The sequence below is a fragment of the Pelmatolapia mariae genome, unplaced genomic scaffold, assembly GCF_036321145.2.
Source record: "Pelmatolapia mariae isolate MD_Pm_ZW unplaced genomic scaffold, Pm_UMD_F_2 NODE_ptg000731l+_length_34837_cov_1, whole genome shotgun sequence".
Lineage (NCBI taxonomy): Eukaryota > Metazoa > Chordata > Actinopteri > Cichliformes > Cichlidae > Pelmatolapia > Pelmatolapia mariae.
In genome coordinates, this window is record NW_027052408.1 from 1 (window position 1) to 16,363 (window position 16,363).

The following is a 16,363-nucleotide window of genomic DNA, read 5'->3' on the forward strand; positions in this document are numbered from 1 at the left end:
TAGCCAGTTTGATGAGAAGAACTTGACTGGCCTGTACAGAGTTCTGACCTCAACCCTACAGTACACTTTGAATTAATTAGAGTGGAGACTGGGAATCAGGCTTCTCGTCAACATCAGTGTCTGACCTCACAATGTGTTTCTGGAAGAATGCACAAAAATTCCCATGAACACTACATCTTGTGGATTTAAATCTGCAAGATATATATATATACATATATATATATATATATATATAAGAAGAAGACAGCCATATAGATGCAACGGTTCCCAATGACAGCAACATCAGAAAGGAGGATCACGAGAAGCTCGAGAAATACCAGGGGCTCAGAGAAGAGCTCGAGAAAATCTGGAGGTGAAGGTAACAGTGGTTCCAGTGGTAATCGGAGCACTAGGTGCGGTGACTCCCAAACTAGCCGAGTGGCTCCAGCAGATCCCGGGAACAACATTGGAGATCTCTGTCCAGAAAGAGGGCAGTCCTAGGAACAGCTCAGGGCCCTCAAGCTCCCAGGCCTCTGGTAGAGGACCTGAGCTTGAAGGATAGACCGTCTGCTGGGCAGAGCGGGTGATTTGTTTTTTAATACATATATAATATATATATATATATATATATATATATATATATATATATATATATATATATATATATATATACATGTATATGTATATAAATTAGTGTAAAAATTACATGTACCTTTACAGAGTGCATGACTTTGGATATTTTATGACTTGCTTAGAGCACCTGCCACTTCATTGCGTGACCAAACAGTTCAGTCAGTCCAGTTCCTTTGACTGTAAATGGTGGGCGTTTTTGTGATCAAGCTAGGCTAGACTGACAACACGATCAACAATATCTACATCTGAAAGTATTTGGGGTTTTTTTTTTTCATCCTAGCATCTTCTCTTTTGCTCCTGCAGGCTCAGCTTATACAGCAGGTCTGTTTCCATGTTGTTCAGATGTCATAATGAGCCAACAGAAGAACAGAAACAGGAACTATACAGTATGAGAAATGTCCAACCTCCGTATTCTCTGATTTTTTTTTTCTTCTTTTCTGCAGATGAAATCATGGATATTTTGCTTAAGGAAATAAGACGCAAGGATGGAGCAGCAGCCTCTGTACTGGAACGTAAGTGGCAGTGTTTTGAGAATATTAATCCTACACTATCAGAATAAATATATGTATATATACATAAATATATTACAGTAAGTGGGCTTCATTGTTGCAGCGGTAGTCCAGGTGTCAGAAACCACTGGACTGTCGTTTATGCCGCAAACTAACAAGAAAAAAATCAACAGAACCACAAATTGAATGTTATTTCAATTGAATTCAATTTTATTTATACGGCGCCAAATCACAACAATGAACGATAATAACTTCAATTTGTATAATCAGGAGACTATTTGATCATTAACAGATCTGATCTTTCAGACGCAGGTTTGAGAGCTGACTCAGATCTCCAGTTACTGACTCCACAAGAAGCGGGTGAGCTGTTCCCTGGAGTTGAAAATTTCAAACGGATAAGGGAAATCTTTGATATAGTACACACGCAGGTAAGCAAGCAAGCTGTGTATAACCGAGAGGAGAGAGACTCAGGTGGAGGTGTGTAACACATATTTAAAAGTCACATTTGGACAATAAACACTTTTATTTATTTTTCTTTGTTTCAGAAACCAATTGATGTCCTCATAAAAGAATTCAAGGACTTCATCCCACATGAATCTCTCAGGGGTAAGTACAGGCCTACTACTTTTCCATTTGATGGATTTGGATAAGCGGAAGAAAAAAGATGGATGGATGCATTTAGGATGTTTTGGGCAGTTTTAAAATATGATATGCAGATTCTTATACATAACCTTAAACTTTCCATCCAGATCCCTTAACCGAAAATGGAGTCTTGACCAATTACCTGAAAATGTTGAAGGAAATGAAGATCCAAGTGAATAAAGTGCAAGATTTCCTTGATGCACATATTAATCTACTGGAGGACTTCAGGAAATCTCAACCATTGCAGGACCAGGACAAAGGTTTTAATCCATTTTTTAAAGGCTAATATTAATGTGTCTTAATTTCATGAGTGCAGATTCAAAGCAATAATAGAAGGTAGCAAACTTTAACCTAATGTAAGTAAAGCTTTTTGTATGATCCAGTCTATTTAGGCTGAATATGCATAAGCAGTGTCTTCAATACTGAATGGAATATGACCACGGCTCAGTCTTGTTTGCTTTAGCATCTATTTTTACATGAATCCACAGAATGGAAATAACAGAGACATGAAGTTTCAATTAACATGTCATTCTGTCCAGGTCTTGACAGATTAGGCATTCATTGTTTTAATCAGTAATTCAAATGATGTGGGCTTACCTTCAGTTGATTTTATGTATTTCTCACTGGTTAGAATTGTTCATAAAAACAGCAGACATTTGTGAAATTATATCTGATTTATGTTCCTGCCACAAAATCCGCTGGTGTTACGTTCACAGTCTGCTTTCAAATGTTAAATTTTGTACATGACTCACAAACACATGGAAAAGGAAAAGTCTGTCGAAATTCTGCTATGTTGCCATTCATAGGATAGATTTTCAGAAACCCCTTACATATAGTATATAACTATGGTATATGACTATATGGTAAATTGTTACTACAGTACAGTTAAGATTTTTAGATACATTCTTAAGATTTGTTTTTTATTTCTTGTAAATGTGTTATGGCCTTGTACTCAACAGGTTCTTTGTCAAGTAGTGACAACAGCCAAACTGGTGACCCTCCACAAATACAACAAGGTAAATTTCACTTTCTTTTACTTTACACTCCAATGTCACACAGACACATGCATATGGAGCTATGTAAGGCTATTATTAAATTTGAATGCTGTTTTACGTGAATGTTTATTAGGTATAACTGCCAGTAGTGCAGTGATGTCCCCACCCTCTCCTACCTCCACTCGAGACCATCCAGAGAAAAGATCAGGTAAATTTAGCTCTTCATTGTTAGAATGTAAGGTTGTATTACTGACCAGGTGTTATGGTTTTCAACTCCAGCCAATATTCAATATTCACTTATTATATGTACAAAAATCTCAAAAATCTAACTCAATACACTCTTATACACACTATATTGCCAAAGGTATTCACTCACCCATCCAGATGATTGAATTGAGGTGTTGTAATCACTTCCATGGTCACAGGTGTATAAAATCAAGCACCTAGCCATGCAGACTGCTTCCACAGACATTTTTGAAAAAATGTGTCGCTCTCAGGAGCTCTGTGAATTCCAGCATGGTATCGTGAATAGATGCCTGCTGTCTGACAAGTGCAGTCATAAAATTTTCTTGCTGCTAAATGTTCCAGAGTCAACTTTTAGTGGTATTACAACAAAGTGTAAATGATTTGCAGAAACCCCTTACATATAGTATATAACTATGGTATATGACTATATGGTAAATTATTACCAGTGATGGGAATAACGGCGTTACTTTTTTCAGTAACAAGTAATCTAACTAATTACTATTCCTATTGTTACAACACCGTTACCATTACTAACAAGAAAATGCTTTGCGGTTGCTTTAGTATTTTTCAACAAACAGACGGTTGAAGCTGTCTTCAGCTTGCCTCACCTTATATCAGTTGCACAGAAGTAGCTGTAAGTAATCTGGGCGCAACAGCTTTATGCAGCTGCGCGGCAATCACTTTCTGGCAGACAATCACTTTTTGGCACAACACCTGGAGCTAAGGGGGCAAAACAATCGCATGAGTGCTGCTGTTTGACTGAGGAAGAATAAAGTAGTCGTGGTAAGCCAGTCACATGACCACTTGAATATTACAAAGCAACAAGGTGATATATACCAGTTTATAAATTGTGTTGATAGGCCACGTAAAACCAGAGTCATGATAAACAATATATACGCGGCGTTTTTTCCTCAATAGTTTCATCACGTTTACTGTCTAAGGACAGCACTAGCAAGCACTCTCTGCTTATGACCAAAAAAAAAAACAACACAAAAAACAGCCCGTTCGTGTTGGTGGAAAACTGTACCATGTCAGCCAATCAAAAAATGATATGGCAACATGAAATTTGGTTGTTTAGGAAGAGGGGGAAGTTTTAGGAGTGACGGCGAGAGAGAGAGAGAGAGAGAGAGACAGCAGAAAAATGTTTGTGGTTGTTACAGTAAAAAATATCACTTTTTCTACTCGGATCTTATGTTTTTTGTCTAGTTTTAGATCAATTTTGTTAATACAGTATGTCAAAATGAAAACATAACTGTAAATTCAGACATTTGAGGTTGTGCTGAAAAGAATGATACCAAACAAGGCAAAGTACATAGTTTTTAAAGGTGAAATGTCGAGGTCAAATCAAAAGTAGTCAAAAATGGCCAATTATAAACTGGACCCCAGAGGGTTAAACGTTTTTTTAAAGTAACGCAATAGTTACTTTTCAAGTAATTAATTACTTTTAGAATATTGTAACTCAGTTACTAACTCAGTTACTTTTTTTGAAGAAGTAACTAGTAACTCTAATTAATTACTTTTTCAGAGTAATTTGCCCAACACTGATTATTACTAGAGTACTGTTAAGATTTTTAGATACATTCTTAAGATTTGTTTTTTATTTCTTGTAAATGTGTTATGCCCTTGTACTCAACAGGATCTTTGTCAAGTAGTGACAACAGCCAAACTGGTGACCCTCCACAAATACAACAAGGTAAATTTCACTTTCTTTTACTTTACATGTCACACAGACACATGCATATGGAGCTATGTATGGCTATTATTACATTTTAATGCTGTTTTATGTGAATGTTTATTAGATATAACTGCCAGTAGTGGAATGATGTCCCCACCCTCTCCTACCTGCACTCCAGACCATCCAGAGAAAAGATCAGGTAAATTTAGCTCTTCACTGTAGAGCTCTGTGAATTCCAGCATGGTATCGTGAATAGATGCCTGCTGTCTGACAAGTGCAGTCGTAAAATTTTTTCGCTGCTAAATAGGGCTGCCACAAACGATTATTTTGATAGTCAACTAGTCACCGATTATTTTTGCGATTAGTCATCTAATCAGATCATGCATCCATTAGACGTACAACCTACAGCTTATTGCATCAGCATGCATCTGCTCTTATATAACTATCATTAGCTTACAGCTTTAAGTGTTTAAGGTATGTGCTAACTAAAAATAAAGACAAGATGATAGTTTATTGAATTTTAATGAAATTTGCAGATTGTTTCGGTGAAGTTTAATAAACTCCTTGCTATCTAAAATATAACGGGACACCGGAGTATATTCTCGAGCATCTCACACTTCTGATAATCAGTTGTCTGCTTGACGTTTATTCAGCTGTGTAAAAACTATAACTTTAATCTCAGTCAAGCCGATTTACTCAGGAACAAATAAAATACTGAAAAAAGCCAAACAATAACATTTTTTAAGTTATCTAAGTGACTTATGTATGTTTAACCTGAGTAGATAAAGACGGCGGTGGGTTTGAAAACGATTTGCCGGGAGTCTGGTGTTCTCACCGGCTCTAGTGAGCCTTGAACCCCGGCTAGCTATCGAGCTGGTGGGTAACAGACGTCTCCGAAAACGTCGGGGCGCTTTTGAAAATATGTGGTGTCTTGATAAACTGAGCAGATATTTGAGGTGTACTCAGCTACATTCTCGCCTGAAAATATGTTAAACGTTTATTTTGTGACCCAGAAAGAGTAATAAGAGTAATCTTTAAAACTAACTAGCTGCCACCATTGTTGGAAACTGAGCAGGGCCACGCTGGGCCGCGCTATGAATTCTGGGACACAGCTTCTTCTTCTTCGGGGTTTAACGGCAGCTGGCATCCTTGTACATGCAGTGCTGCCATCTTCTGTTTCAGTCCGTTATTACACTCTTAAATCCTACTACTTACTCCTGCGTCTTTTGGGATCGTACAAAGCTTCAAACGACACGTCGACTATTAAATTAGTCGTCAACGATTTTGATAGTCGACGTAATCGTGACTAGTCGACTAATCGTGGCAGCCCTACTGCTAAATGTTCCAGAGTCAACTTTTAGTGGTATTACAACAAAGTGGAAATGATTGAGAATGACAGCAACTCAGCCACCAAGTGGTAGGCTATGTAAAATCACAGAGCAGGTTTAGCGGATGTTCATAGTTCAAAGATGTTGCCAACTTTCTGCAGAGTCAATGGCTACAGACTTCAGATTAGTTCAAAGAACAGTGCATACAGAGCTTCATGGGATGGATTTCCATAGCCAAGCAGCTAGATCCAAGCTTTACTCCTCTGAGTGTAATGCAAAGTGTTAGATGCTGTAAAGTTTGGTGGAGCGGGGGATTATGGTGTGGGGGTTTTTTTCAGGAGTTGGGCTTGGTCCCTTAGTTCTAGTGACATTTAATCTTAATGTTTTAGCAAACCAAGACATTTTGGATCATTTCATTCTCCCAACTTTGTTGGAACAGTTTGGGGAGGGCCCCTTCCTGCTCCAACATGACAGCACACCAGTGCACAAAGCAAAGTCCATAAAGATGTGGGTTAGCCAGTTTGGTGTGGAAGAACTTGACTGGCCCGTACAGAGTTCTGACTTCAACCCAACAGAACACCTGTGGGAACAATTAGAGTGGAGACTGTGAGCTGGGCCTTCTTGTCCAACTTCAGCGTCTGACCTCACAAATGTGTTTCCGGAAGAATGCTCAAAAATTCCCATAAACACTCCTAAACATTTAGGCTAAAATGTGCTATATATATATATATATATATATATATATATATATGTAGATAGATAGATAGATAGATAGATAGATAGATAGATAGATAGATAGATAGATATGGCACACAGACATGAAGTCTCAATTAACATGTCATTCTGTCCATGTCTTGGACAGATTAACAGGCATCCATTATTTTAGTCAGTAATTGAAACGCTGTGGGCTTACCTTCAGTTGATTTTATGTATTTCTCACTGGTTAGAATTGTTCATAAAAACAGCAGACATTTGTGAAATTATATCTGATTTATGTTCCTGCCACAAAATCCGCTGGTGTTACGTTCACAGTCTGCTTTCAAATGTTACATTTTGTACATGACTCACAAACACATGGAAAAGGAAAAGTCTGTCGAAATTCTGCTATGTTGTCATTCATAGGATAGATTTTCAGAAACCCCTTACATATAGTATATAACTATGGTATATGACTATATGGTAAATTGTTACTACAGTACAGTTAAGATTTTTAGATACATTCTTAAGATTTGTTTTTTTATTTCTTGTAAATGTGTTATGGCCTTGTATTCAACAGGTTCTTTGTCAAGTAGTGACAACAGCCAAACTGGTGACCCTCCACAAATACAACAAGGTAAAGTTCACTTTCTTTTACTTTACACTCCAATGTCACACAGACACATGCATATGGAGCTATGTATGGCTATTATTAAATTTGAATGCTGTTTTACGTGAATGTTTATTAGATATAACTGCCAGTAGTGCAGTGATGTCCCCACCCTCTCCTACCTCCACTCGAGACCATCCAGAGAAAAGATCAGGTAAATTTAGCTCTTCATTGTTAGAATGTAAGGTTGTATTACTGACCAGGTGTTATGGTTTTCAACTCCAGCCAATATTCAATATTCACTCATTATATGTACAAAAACCTCAAAAATCTAACTCAGTACACTCTTATACACACTATATTGCCCAAGGTATTCACTCACCCATCCAGATGATTGAATTCAGGTGTTCTAATCACTTCCATGGTCACAGGTGTATAAAATCAAGCACCTAGTCATGCAGACTGCTTCTACAGACATTTCTGAAAAAATGTGTCGCTCTCAGGAGCTCTGTGAATTCCAGCATGGTATCGTGAATAGATGCCTGCTGTCTGACAAGTGCAGTCATAAAATTTTCTCGCTGCTAAATGTTCCACAGTCAACTTTTAGTGGTATTACAACAAAGTGGAAATGATTGAGAATGACAGCAACTCAGCCACCAACTGGTAGACTATGTAAAATCATGGAGTAGGTTTAGCGGATGTTCATAGTTCAAAGAGGTTGCCAACTTCCTGCAGAGTCAATGGCTACAGACTTCAGATTAGTTCAAAGAACAGTGCATACAGAGCTTCATGGGATGGATTTCCATAGCCAAGCAGCTAGATCCAAGCTTTACTCCTCTGAGTGTAATGCAAACTGTTAGATGCTGTAAAGTTTGGTGGAGCGGGGGATTATGGTGTGGGGTTTGTTTTTTTTCAGGAGTTGGGCTTGGTCCCTTAGTTCTAGTGACATTTAATCTTAATGTTTTAGCAAACCAAGACATTTTGGATCATTTCATTCTCCCAACTTTGTTGGAACAGTTTGGGGAGGGCCCCTTCCTGCTCCAACATGACAGCACACCACTGCACAAAGCAAAGTCCATAAAGATGTGGATTAGCCAGTTTGGTGTGGAAGAACTTGACTGGCCCGTACAGAGTTCTGACTTCAACCCAACAGAACACCTGTGGGAACAATTAGAGTGGAGATTGTGAGCTGGGCCTTCTTGTCCAATATCAGCGTCTGACCTCAGTAGTTGTTACAGTAAAAAATATAACTTTTTCTACTCGGATTTTATGTTTTTTGTCTGGTTTTAGATCAATTTTGTTAATACAGTATGTCAAAATGAAAACATAACTGTAAATTCAGACATTTGAGGTTGTGCTGAAAAGAATGATACCAAACAAGGCAAAGTACATAGTTTTTAAAGGTGAAATGTAGAGGTCAAATCAAAAGTAGTCAAAAATGGCCAATTATAAACTGGACCCCAGAGGGTTAAACGTTTTTTTAAAGTAACGCAATAGTTACTTTTCAAGTAATTAATTACTTTTAGAATATTGTAACTCAGTTACTAACTCAGCTACTTTTTTGAAGAAGTAACTAGTAACTATAGTTAATTACTTTTTTAGAGTAATTTGCCCAACACTGATTATTACTAGAGTACAGTTAAGATTTTTAGATACATTCATAAGATTTTTGTTTTTTATTTCTTGTAAATGTGTTATGGCCTTGTGCTCAACAGGATCTTTGTCAAGTAGTGACAACAGCCAAACTGGTGACCCTCCACAAATACAACAAGGTAAATTTCACTTTCTTTTACTTTACACTCCAATGTCACACAGACACATGCATATGGAGCTATGTATGGCTATTATTGCATTTTAATGCTGTTTTACGTGAATGTTTATTAGATATAATTGCCAGTAGTGGAATGATGTCCCCACCCTCTCCTACCTGCACTCCAGACCATCCAGAGAAAAGACCAGGTAAATTTAGCTCTTCATTGTTAGAATGTAAGGTTGTATTACTGACCAGGTGTTGAGGTATCCAACTCCAGGAAATATTCAATATGTAAAGTTGGAAACTTTTTTAAAAATTCCTTGTAAATATGTTATGCCATTGTACCCAACAGGTTCTTTCTCAAGTAGTCCAGCGAAGCGCCACAATAGCCAAACTAGTGACCCTTCACAAGTACAACAAGGTAAATCTCACCTTTTTTTACTTTACATTTCAGTGACACACAGACACATGCATATGGAGCTATGTATGGCTATTATTACATTTTAATGCTGTTTTATGTGAATGTTTATTAGATCCATTAAGTATAGGTGTCAGAAACATCTGGACTACTGTTTATGCTGCAAACTAACAAGGAAAAATCTACAGAACCACAAATTGAATTATAATGAACTGAATTTGTATTATCAGCCTAATATTAACGTGTCTTTAGTTCATGAGTGTGGATTCAAAGCTTTAACAGAGGGTAGCACACTTCAACTTAACGTAAGTGTAAGGATTTTAGTGGTGTTTACTCTTGTATGCGAATTCACAACTCATGTGGTTTAGCTTCCTGCTAACTTCTAACTCTGTTAAATTTAATAAATTCTGTTTTCATGGATGCCTGCATGTTAAACTTAATTGTTACACCTGGTAAAGCAGGAACTCTGATCATTTTATTAAAGATGAAAAAATTTAGACAGTTTTTAACTCTCAGGGATGCCACAGTGTTCGTTTGACTTTAAGACCTGAAGTTGACGGAGTCTTGGACCCAGAGTACTCCTGACTACAGTAGCCGTAATGCTCTGACAATCCATTAAGCAGTGCAGGTTCATAGCTTACCAAAGTCATACTAAAACATTTTTTGACAGGTTTTTGAGCGCCATGTACCACATAAAATCGGTTCGAGTTTAGTAAGCACAACCAGAATTCATACATAAAGTGCAGCAGATTATAAGGCGCACTGTCGATTTTTGAGAAAATTAAAGGATTTCAAGTGCGCCCTGTAGTGGGGAAAATATGGTATTTAGGCTGTATTTGCATAAGCCATGGCTGGGACAGAATACTGGACCATGGCTCAGTCTTGGTTGCTTTTAAAACATTATTTTTACATGAATCCACAGAATGGAAATAACAAAGATATGAAGTCTCAGTTAACATGCCATTGTCGAAGGAGTGAAAGAAGCCATCTATGTCCACTGTGAACGACCATTTTTAAACAGAGGCGGTGGCTTACGACACCAACTGTCTGCCATCTATAATCCAGTTTTGAGATCCCTTCCCAGACGCCTTAATTCCCACTCACATCCTGGGCCTTTTGATCTCAGGAAATCACACGATAGGGTAGGGCTAGGTTTCCCAATGAGCTCACCCGAAACTTGGCTGACTGTGACCTACACCCGTTTTCACACCTTGACTTGTGTGATTAGGTAGAGGATCATTAGGGGGTCCATGTCCCTCTTGGGAGACACTACCATAGGGCTTAAATCTGAGACTCTCCACCATTTGACCTTAGAACTGAAGAAACTCCTCGGATGAGAGGTGAAACATCTTCAAGAAACGTAAAGAAGTCCAGACGCTTTTCTTGCCACGATGAACTGGATGACTGAGGAATTTTCACAGACACTTAACATGCCATTCTGCCTATGGCATTGACAAATTAAAAGGGATAATAAACCTTTTTGTCAATAATTAAAATGCTGTTGAATGTCATTCATAAAATAAATACATTATTAGTTTTTAAAATTTGTGGTCTCTCATGACATTATTGCCACTTATAGGATAGATTTTCTCTTCACCTTCAGTCATTTCATCGTGCCTTCCACAAATACCTGCAAACTCTTATTCTGTTCTTTCTGAGGTTTTGCACTCACAGACTGTTGCATAATGTTGGAAGTGATCAAAATGCCCCATATTTATTTTCTGTTAATATGATTTGTAAATACATTTTTAAGTTTGTCTTTTTAAATTTGGAGTAAATGTATTACAGCACTGTATATAACAGGTTATTTGTCAAACTCTTTAGTTGCCTCCGGTCCAGTGAAGTTCCTTAGTAGCCAAAAAAGTAACCCCCCATAAAAACAATCTAACTAATCTAACTCTTTAAACTTTATGCTCGATTGACTTGCATGTTTTTCTAATTCTTTACTGCTGTTTCACGTGACTGTCAGATTGCAGTAGAAGGAGCTGGAGTCTTTCTAGGCTCTCTGTTTCCATTCATGTCCAGCCACAGAAAAGACAAGGTAAATTTACCTCTGCACTCCTTAATTATAAGGCTGTGTCACTTGGTGTTAAGGTTTACAACTCCAGTTGGAATAGAATTCAGTATTCACTTATTATATGTTGAAAAAAATCTAAAATCTGACTCTAGATTACTCTAGGGTAGAATCTTTATGTTTTACTTCTCCTCTATAAATGAATGCTTTTAAAACTCAAAGAATTGTATTGAAAAATAAATCCTTAAAATTAGCCATGAACCACTTATTTAATTTTAGTTGCATATTGTAAAATGTGTAATTTCCCAAGTGCATATATTGTTTTCTAGCATTTTATAACATATTTATTTTACATTAGGGTGACCCAAAATGCTTAAAAAATATGAATCTGTTAAATTGAAGAATTTATATAAAAAGACTCAGAAAGGTGTCTTATTCACTCCAGTAATTTTCAAGTTTGGGGGGGTTGTTTTATGCTATTTTAATAAATTCTTTCCACTCACTGAATGATGCTCTTTTTTCACTGTATTCCAGATAGTCTAATTTCACTCTACTGTGTTGTTATCTTGTTCAATTATTTTTAAAATCACAGTGACGTTCAAGATGGTCGTCAGCGGAGTAACCTTTGATGCCCATAAGCAGCTACTGGACAGATTAACGACTTCAAGCAGGGATACAGTTTTGAATTTGCTCAGTCAGGAGGATGGTGAGGTCATCATTGTCTTCTGTCCTGTTGTTTCACGTATGGGGACAGATGTTGAGGCAGCCACGGCCAAAATCACAGGTAAGAGAAGGAATTTAATTGGTCATCCATGTTTTAGAGGAAAAATTCTCAATCAAATTTTTAATGATTTACATTTTGGGGGTTGAGAATATGAACTTAAAGTACCTAATGATGATTGTTTTTAATTACTTTTTATTTTGACTTTTTCCAAGGTTATATAACATACAAACAAAATTAAAAGAAATGAAGATTTTAAAAGTCAAACTGATAAATCCACATGAATGACAGCTAATATTTATGTGGTTAACGAAAATATGAGGCTCTATGATCCTTAATCTTATGTTGTTTGTGATGACACCTCATTATTAGTTATACTTAATCAGCTGGGGGTTTTTTGTTTTCTTTACTGCAGGTGATAAACCTGTCATACTGGTTGTGATGCATCACACATATGAAGCCAAACCTGTACCCTCAGTGAAAACATGGAAGGAATCTTGTAAGGTCGTTTTGTGTGTTCATGTTTTCTACCATGAGAAGTTCAATGGATTACTGTCGTGTCAGGAAAATAATGATGCCGTCTCCAAGATACGAACAGAATTACTGAAATACGGTGTTGACATAACTTAAAGTACAAGTGGAGATACTCAGAGTTGGTTCAGTTTGCCATTTTCCTGGTTTCAAAATTCAACAAAAAAAAAATAAACAATGAAAGTATAATGCCTGCAACTACAAGTAAAAGAAACTATAATAGCTTGTGTCAGCTTCAGCTTTAAAATAGAAGAAACAGTATAAAACAAGTACAGTTTATCTTGATTTGTCTCCATCTGTACTGTCTGTGTGTTTATCATCAGTTCAAATCTAAAAGAGTTATTGTCATGTGAAAACATGACATGACATATTACCGTAGTTTTTGTGTGGTTGTACACCAGTCAGGACTTTATCTAATACAAGTGAAAAAAACAAAAACCACAAATGAGCATTTTATGGTGCGTGGGAATCTTTTTTTTTTTTTTTTTTTGGGAAAACAAAAAGGTCTGGTGATTAGTATTTTTAGTATTTCTTTACCTATGTACATGTTCATGTCTTTCCCACAGTTCAGAAGAGCAAATAAAGGCAGGGTTTAAGATAAGATAAGATAAGATAAGATAAGATAACCTTTATTAGTTTCACACGTGGGAAATTTGTTTAAAATATTTGTTTAAAATTTAAAATGCTGATATACTGTGTGAATACAACTTTATTGTGCTATTGTTTTATCTTATTATTATTTTTATTGGGGACTCCTGAACATGTCAAAATACCAGTGTAATGATAATGCACTACAGGTGGTTTTAAGGAACAGCACTGGTTCAGCTAATATTTCTGTCTTTAGTTTCTATATTTTGTACAAAAACACTTGAAAGTAGATTTACACTGCAGTGCAAAGCCCACACTTGACAAGCATTCATAAACTATATAGATGCAAACATTTTAAAAAGATCATAGATGGAAATGGAAAAGATTTTATAAATAGAAAACCAAATGATACATAAGTGATCATAATATCTGTGCTTTTTTAGCTCTATGTTTCCCCCAAAGGCCAATATATCATAACAAAGCAGAATAATTTAAATGTTCTCATTAACCTATTCTTTTATCTAATGCTTTAAAGGCTCACTAAAATGCCTACTGTATACAGTGTATTAAGTAGCTTATTAGCAGTTATAGCAGAATGAGCTCTGGCGCTACAAAGTAAGATTGAAACATTTTTTATTTTTGCCTTATGGGTGGTGTAAACTTTATCATTTAAATGAAGATGAACTATCAGAAACTTCACTGTGTTCCAGTGTAATTTCCAGAAGGCAGCAGGTGAAAAAAGTCTGTGTCCAAGGTGTGAGGGATCTGTAATGATTTCCCTGCTCATTACAAGTCCTGGATGGAGGGCAGGGGGTGCCGATAATCTTTTCCACTACCCGTACAGTCCTCTGCAGTCTGCACCTGTCCTGTTTAGTGGCTGCTCCATACCAAACTGTGATGGAGTAGCACAGGACAGACTCAATGACTGCAGTGTAGAACTGGATCAGCAGCTCTTGTGGAAGATTGTACTTCCCCAGTTGTCTCAGGAAGTACAACGTCCGCTGTGTCTTTTTGCGGATGGAGGAGATGTTAGTCTCCCACTTCAGGTCCTGGGAGATGGTGGTACCCAGGAACTTGAAGATCTCCACAGCACAACTTCCTGTCGATATGCAGACGCATCACCATCCTGAATGAGGCCAATGACGGTGGTGTCATCTGCAAAACTCAGGAGTTGCAGCCGTATAGCCGGGTTCTTGGAGGTGCAGTCATTGGTGTAGAGGGAGAACAATAGTGGTGAGAGGACACAGCCTTGAGGGGCACCAATACTGAGGGACCGTGTTCTGGAGGTGATCTTCCCCATATGGCCTGTTACTTAGTTTAGCATTGTGTTATTCACCCCTTCACCCCAAGTCTGTTTATTAGTAGATTATTTGATATATGAGATTTTGTGAGTTTGTGAGTGGTGCGATGTGCTGAAAGGATCATTGGAGGTGAGCTTCTCTCCCTCCAGGACATCTACAAGAAGCAGTGCCTGAGAAAAGCAGGGGGGATCATGAAAGACTCCAGCCACACACTGTTCAAACTACTTCCGTCAGGCAGGACGTACTGCAGTATCCGGGACCAAACCAGCAGACTGAGGGATAGCTTTTTCTATTAGGCCACCAGACTGTTGAACAGTGACACTTCATAGACACCTCACTGTCACCTACCGGCACTTCAACACTATACACTCCATATTGTACATATATGCCATTTCTTTTGCCATTTTTTTTCCACAATACTCAAACTGCTGACCAATGTATATTTAACATATATGCATATACACACACATAGCTAGATAGCTAGATAGCTAGATAAATAGATAGATAGATAGATAGATAGATAGATAGATAGATAGATAGATAGATAGATAGATTTGGCATACAAATTAGTAATGTGCATATATTCTTATAATTGTACACTCCTGTTCTTATATTTGACTTGTTTCTTATGTTTCTTGTATTTTTCCATACAACTGTTGCTTGTGAAGCTTGCACATCAGAATCTCACTCACATGTGCTGTACCAGTTATGTGACGTGACAATAAAAGTGCTTTGATTTGATTTGAATTCTACATCATCGTTGTTTCCCCCCTGAAAAAGCTAAATATATTGCGCAGTACATTTTTAAACAATAAATTGCAAAAAAAGAAGCTAGATGTAGCAAAAATGATACCCATTAAATCCCATAGGAAAAATTATATTTAATTATTTTTAATGTTTGTCCTAAAGTTAAAAAAAATCTCTCAATTTTTTTAAAAAATTGTGAATTTTTTGCAATTATTTCATGAATCAGTTTGTCTGGCGGCTCAACAGGTGTGGAAAGGAGTGCTCCAACTGAGCCTGCAGCTGAAGCTACTATTAAACAGCTTAATGAGCAGAGAACACAGTCCATGCTGTTCTGTGAGAGGTGCCAAGAACATCCTGTACATATAACAGCTCAGACTTTAAGTACAGTGTTAATATTAAAGGTTTCTCACCTTTAAATACCTCACATCACATTAAAACAAAGAAAATCATTTTTTGGTTTTGTCGCTCTTCTTTTTCAAATGAACACCCTTTAGTGTTCTTTTGGAGAATTTACTGTGCAAGCATGCACTGATGTATTACAGTGTGTGCACTTTGTGTAGGTTGCACTGTGGCAAAGAAAAACTGTGCACTGCTGGTGTTTTAAGTGTTTGTGTTAACTGTTACAACGACTTTGGGAGTTTTAAAGATGAGACACATCACGTGACATGGTGTTGGTACTGTGCCAAAATGTGAAATGGAAATGTATACATATATATATTTCCCAAATGACTTTGAATATTTAGGACCCAGACTTTTCTGTGGCAGTAATTGTGGGCGAGGCTGCTCATGTACTACAATAACCAATAGTTGTTTAAAGCGCCTCTCACGTCATAGCTTGACCAAGCAGTTCAGTCAGTCTAGTTTCACTTTGCTTTGAGAAATGTCCAACCTCCGTATTCTCTGATTTTTTCTTCTTTTCTACGGGTGAAATCATGGATATTTTGCTTGAGGAAATAAGAACCATCGATGAAGCAGCA

The 16,363-nt window shown here is 37.2% G+C and overlaps 1 protein-coding gene across 1 annotated transcript; it reads left to right on the forward strand.

Annotated features, from left to right (window-relative positions):
- The first annotated feature begins 486 nt into the window (after positions 1-486).
- Positions 487-12,924, forward strand: LOC134623536 (uncharacterized). Its single transcript, XM_063468627.1, has 17 exons — positions 487-562; positions 1,056-1,124; positions 1,428-1,549; positions 1,667-1,727; positions 1,871-2,023; positions 2,723-2,779; positions 2,892-2,966; positions 4,641-4,697; positions 4,804-4,878; positions 7,284-7,340; positions 7,453-7,527; positions 9,029-9,085; positions 9,198-9,272; positions 9,419-9,487; positions 11,454-11,525; positions 12,091-12,282; positions 12,635-12,924. Exons 2-17 carry the CDS (start codon positions 1,064-1,066, stop codon positions 12,847-12,849), a joined length of 1,473 nt encoding a protein of 490 aa, XP_063324697.1. The 5' UTR covers positions 487-562; positions 1,056-1,063; the 3' UTR covers positions 12,850-12,924.
- The last annotated feature ends 3,439 nt before the right edge of the window (positions 12,925-16,363 follow it).

Excerpts from the sequence above, each read along its gene's own strand:
- LOC134623536 (XM_063468627.1), top strand. The coding sequence starts at position 1,064 with ATGGATATTTTGCTTAAGGAAATAAGACGCAAGGATGGAGCAGCAGCC. Across the intron at positions 9,273-9,418 it reads CCATCCAGAGAAAAGACCAG|GTTCTTTCTCAAGTAGTCCA; the intron begins GTAAATTTAGCT and ends TGTACCCAACAG. Across the intron at positions 11,526-12,090 it reads CCAGCCACAGAAAAGACAAG|TGACGTTCAAGATGGTCGTC; the intron begins GTAAATTTACCT and ends TTAAAATCACAG.